Source organism: Micromesistius poutassou (assembly GCF_964030765.1).
Source record: "Micromesistius poutassou genome assembly, chromosome: 21".
Lineage (NCBI taxonomy): Eukaryota > Metazoa > Chordata > Actinopteri > Gadiformes > Gadidae > Micromesistius > Micromesistius poutassou.
Window position 1 is genome coordinate 7,416,960 of NC_140291.1, and position 6,000 is coordinate 7,422,959.

The following is a 6,000-nucleotide window of genomic DNA, read 5'->3' on the forward strand; positions in this document are numbered from 1 at the left end:
CACCCACCACATCAACCCAAACCCTCACCTCCACCACCCGCTCACACACCACCTGCTCCTTAACCTACTAATGGCAGATAACAGATAGTGGAACAAATAGTGCAGGAAAGAGAGAGAGAAAGAGAGAGAGAGAGGCAGGCAGAGAGGCAGAGAGACAGACAGAGAAAAAGTGAAATCATTTTTTAAATATATATTTGTTATTACTGAAACGGTCTACAATCAAGCACAATGTCACAGATCGGGCATGAACTGTATCTGTGTTTCCATTGATTGTGGTAAAGGGTAAGCAGGGGGGAGAGGGGGGAGGGAGAGAGGAGAGGAGACAAGGTGAGCAGTAGAATGGATGGATGAATGTTGGGAGATCATTATGACAGGAGTAGCTTTGGTGTCAAAGCTGGGAAACGAATTACATCATGAGCCGCAGTACCTGGCCTCCAAACTCATTTCCCTTTCTGTCGGGTTAAATTCATAAGCATAACCTGCCGTGACGCCGGGGAAACTCTTTGAATGTCATGTAAACAGAGTGCAGTCGATGTTTGCCACCATCACAGCTCTACCGCTGACTCTATTAAATAACATTTGGCATTTTAATTTATTTCGCTGAAACTCATTTTTTTTGCTCCGAAAATTCTCCACTTATCCCTTCAGTGGGAGGATAAAGACTGAACCGTAGTTGTCTGAGGTTAAACCAGGTGATGGAGATCCCTGTGAACTAATCACACTCAATACGCCTTTGTGTGAATATTATTTTCATAACGATCGGAAGTTTCTCCAAAGAGAGAGAAGACAAATTACCAAAAGCGTATTCCATGAACGGAAATGAATTGACACGGTTTAAAAATACCTTAAAAATAATTAGACTCCTGTGACTGGATTTTATAGGCATGAGCTCAGAGCACACTTGGAGTACGCCGTAGTATCGGATTAAACTCTCCACTCTCCAGCTAAATCAATGAATACTTAGTCCATCCCTGGAGGTGGCGAGAGGCATATGTCACAGACAGCAGCCGATCAGCCCGTCGAATTAGGAGTGTGCATGCGTTCATCACAGCTGATTAACCGGGATGAACATGTTTGGTAATTAACAAGATGCCATGCATTCCACGCCCTGTAAACCCTGTAGACTGTGAATGATGAACCTATATATTTTTAAGCTTGCCAGAGAATCCTTGACAAAGTAGTGATGTATTTTTGCGTAATGGTGCGGTGAGTGGGCGTCGTAGAGAGATGAACAGATTCACTGAGAACACCTTCTTTCACTGGCAACTGTTACGCACCAAGTTTAGAATACTGATCTGAATATTATTTATGTCACAATGATTTAACATTTATGAAGTGATGTTTTTATATATATAAAAAAAAAAAAATCATATTCATATGTGTCAACATAACAGACAATGCAGGAGTCCTGCATGGTTGATATATGATGGGGTATTACGATTTACATTCGAGATGAAATACCAAAACGGTAACTATGGTTATTAATGACCAACTTATGCATGTAGAGTGGGTGTATGTAGATGTATTGCCATGATATATAAGGTACCGTTAACCTCATGAATTATATAGACAAACTGACGAATTCAACAATATAAACCATACAAAACTCATGAATCATTCTTCAGTGTTTTTGTAGGACTGTTTAACTGATTAAAATTAAACGCAATTTGGAGATTAGAAGGTTTGAAATGCTATAAATCTATCATAGTAGATTATTTATTCCAAAGGCTGATGGCAGACAAATCTCAAAATCTCAAATCTGGGTCAACGTAGCGTTTCCCTTTTATTTGTCTTCGTATTTGTTTTGACCCGCCATGTTTCCAGAAGCAGGGATCTGTATGCACCTAATGGCTTATTCACAGTGAACACAAACTTGGCGAGCGCTTGTAAACAGCACAAAATTTTCTGTAAAGGTTTCTAATCAACACCATGTCGACAGGCAGCTGTGGGAATACACTATTCCTACCCTTTCAGAATCCACAAAGCTTCATCGACTTTGCTCTGTGACGTCTACTACCCCAGAAGTTCAGCCTCAACATGGACTGCTGGATCGGAGATGAACGACGTGAAGGAAGAAATGGCATCAGCATTGTTCACAGATGTATAATTGTAATCAGCCACAGAGTTGTGGATGCTCTCCGATAATATCGCCTAGGGGAAGCCTAAGCATTGCCAATAGTAAGGGAGCGAGCAAGGCAGCTTCCTTATGCAATCCCCACACGTAGATCATACTCCTCTGATACATGAGCTCCGAGGAACGAGATAGAATTCCCTCTCTGTGTGTATCCGAAACAACCCAACAAATGGGGCTGGCTTCTCCACTACCATATAATATTCATATATTTATTGATGTATTTATTTTTGCCTCTGTCAAAGGCTGTCTATTGCCATGGTGATGGCCATTTCCAGCTGCAGGGATGTGGAAGGTGGTGTTGCTTGGGTGGAGTTGCATCTTCTCATTAGTGTGCTGAAGGTCGGCCCTGTAGAAACACGTGATATTTAGTGACATTTCACCAGGGTGGACAGCAGTTATGGATAGCCCTCAAAAGCAGCAAACATGGTTAGCCCTCAGAAGCAGGTAACATGGTTAGCCCTAAGAAGTAGCTACCATGGATAGCCCTCAGAAGTAGCTAACATGGATAGCCCTCAGAAGAAGCTAACCAGCCCGGTGGCGCATACATTGAAGGTTTAGGCTAGAATATCAACAAAAAAGACGAGAAATAGAAATATATAATGGCTTCCTCACCTGCAGTATATTCCTCCAAAAAGTCCATTCATAATATGTACTTATTCATAAATGAACATATGGTTTGAGTCTGAGGTATTGTCTTGTTCTAAATAATGAGCAGCGTCGCCTCTCCAAAGGCATGACCCAATCCACTTGAAACAATGGTGCATATCTCTCCATTAACGGCGGCCACTAAAGCAACTGCTATCTCTGTTCATACACATGGCTAAATACCACCACCTACTTAATGTACACTATACACAATACTGTGTATGGACACACACACACACCAAAACCTGCTATTCTATCAAACATGATGATGTCTCTCCCTTTCTGTACATCTCTCTTTCTGAACACAGATGGATAGACACGCACGCACGCACGCACGCACGCACAGACGCATACACACACACACACACACACATCCTTCTACAGGTACGTGATTACGCCTCCCTCATATTCAAATACACTGTTGGCCACAAATACACACGCACACACACACACACACACACACACACACACACACATCGCACAACACACTCAAATGCACTCTGACACACTCACTCACCCTTCTACATCAAAGTCATGCATCTTGGACACACACACACACACACACACACACACACACACACACACACACACACACACACACACACACACACACACACACACACACACACACACACACACACACACACACACACACACACACACTAAGCTAAGCTAAGCTAAGCTAACATGTTCTTCCATGCAAATTTGCCTTGTTTCGGAAAAAAAGAATATGATGAAAACCAATTCATCTTCGGGCAACTCCTTCGGGCAAAGATGATATTGGTGAGCCAAAGCAGGAAAAGTGCAACATAAAAGTAGGAGATAAGCACTGAACTGCCACTCGCTAGGTAGAAGAAACGTCTAAGGATGCTAGAAAAGAAACACAGCATCACACTTGGCTCATCCTTCAACCCATTACTCCTTGGCATGAGACCCTGATTGAGTCACTTAATAATGAAGGGAATGTATGGCAGTTCTTGATGAGAGAGGCTGTGTGTGTAAATATTTTCAGTGAGGGGTCATTTGCATGCAGCCTCCAACACCAGCAGATGGAAAAGGCTGCTATTCCCTATGGACAGTGGGTAGTCCTGGAATCTGTAATATCTTTCCTTTATCTGGATTTTTCGCTTCCTGCAGCACATCAATTAGGATTTTCTTTTCTCTCGGTTTTTCCTAGTCTGTCTCTCTCTCTCCCCCTCTCTGTCGCTCTCTGTCGCTCGTCGTTGAATATACTTCAAATGCTTGCCTTGTGAATGTTGTAATCAATCAAATACAAAATCAATCAAATTGATTGTCAATCAAATACAAAACGGTATTGTTATGATTCACATCTGAATACCCCCCCCCCCCACACACACACACCTGTAGGTGCCATTAGGTCCCTGCACTTTGTCAGTGTCAGCATCATCATCATCATCATCATCATCCAGTCTCGGGAGAATCACAACTAGCCTCATCCCCAAAGTCCCCCTAGCTGGTACTGAGCCTCGCACTAAATCATCCCATCATTCCTCTAGGGCTGCTCGATTATGGAAAAAAATCATAATCACGATTATTTTGGTCAATATTGAAATCTCGATTATTCAAACGATTATTTTTGAGTTTGAAAGCATGATGCATTTATTCATAATTTCTCTCCAAAAAAAAACACTTTGTAAATGAGAACGTCAAAATTTCCCCTTAAAAATATACACAGAATGGTCAAATAGAAAATAAAGTCCAGATATGAATCCAGCTGTTCTGCAATTTCTAAAAAAAAGTTTCAACTCGATTATATTAGTTTGGTGATCGTTTCACTCTGAAATCGAAATCGCGATCAAAATTCGATTAATTGCCCAGCACCTACGTTCCTCTGAACTGTACTTGACCTGACCTGTGATCCAAAGACATCACCCCAAAGACTTACTTCCCACCATTTCATCCAAAGCTCAATCCGAACCACCTTCCCTACAGCACTCTTCAAGTCTCTTCACTCATTCATCGCCCCTCTCCTCCAACCCCCAGCCTCATCCCCACTCATTCATCCCCATTCATTCACCCAGGCATTGGCGTAGCGACCACGCTGTTGGCCCGCCCCCGCCCCCCTTACCGTCTCCTCCCAGCTTGAGCTCCAGCCCCTCCAGGGAGTGTGCAGAGTCCTGGTCCAGGTACACCCTTCCAAACAAGCCTCCCGCCATAGTGAGCACAGTAGAGACTGCTGCTCACGCCCTGCTCACACACACAGTGCTCACGCCCTGCTCACGCACACAGTGCTAGCACCCTGCTCACACACACAGTGCTAGCACCCTGCTCACACACACAGTGCTAGCACCCTGCTCACACACTGTTCAGACCCTGCTCACACACACAGTGCTCACGCCCTGCTCACACACACAGTGCTCACTCAGAAGGTCTGAGGAAGCCAGAGGGATCAGCCTCCTCCTCCTGCTTCCTCTCTCTGCTTTCTGCTCCCTCTCTCTCTTTCTCTGTGTTTCTCTGCTTCCTCGCCCCCCTGTGTCTCTCTCTCTAACAGTCCTTTTTCCCTCTCCCTCTCTCTGATTCTCTTCTCTCTCTCGCACTCTCGTCTCTCTTTTCTCTCTCTCTCACTTCCTCCAGCTCCATCTCCATCCCCCTCCACCTCCCCTCTCCCTCCATCTCCATCACTCTCCCCCTCCATCTCCACCTCCATCTCCCTCTCCCCCTCCCTCAAGCTACATCTCCCTCCCTCCCTCTCCCTTCATCCATCTATCCCTCACTCTACTCCTTCCACCATCTCCCCCTGCATCCCTCTATCTCCCCCTCTCTTGCCACATGACGTGAGTCTGTCGAGGCTACACATGATTGAGCATCTCTTCCCTCTCCACCTCTCCTGGGATAAGGGGAGACAGCCATGAAGGAGGAATGAGGAAGATGCTTTTTGCAGAGAGCGGACTGGAAACATTCTCACATCTCCCACCTTTTGGCTTCTCTCTGCCACGATGCTATGGAAGGAGTGGGGGGTGGCTTAGTCAATGTTGGGGGTGTGGCCTTGTATCATAGCGACAGGCCTGAGAGACATCATTAAGTCATTACACAGTCGCGCTGCTGGAGAACTAAGATGCAGTAGGTGGCTTCGTGACAAACTCAGGAAACAGCGCACCGGGCCGACTGCATGCCTGCACAGAAAGTAGCCGGCCCCACCGAAATGGATGTGTTCTTTCATCGAGTAGACCTGAAAGGGTTTGGAGAGGCAATTTGAGGAA

General features: G+C 44.9%; 1 protein-coding gene across 1 annotated transcript in view; it reads right to left on the reverse strand.

Moving 5' to 3' along the window:
- Positions 1–4,956, reverse strand: part of mpp2b (MAGUK p55 scaffold protein 2b) — a gene marked incomplete at both ends in the record, with an annotated part of 35,215 nt that extends 30,259 nt beyond the window's left edge. The window contains one exon of the mRNA XM_084486007.1: positions 4,869–4,956. Within this exon, the coding sequence (XP_084342133.1) occupies positions 4,869–4,956 (88 nt within the window). The remainder of the gene's footprint in view (positions 1–4,868) is intronic.
- Positions 4,957–6,000: the final 1,044 nt, after the last annotated feature.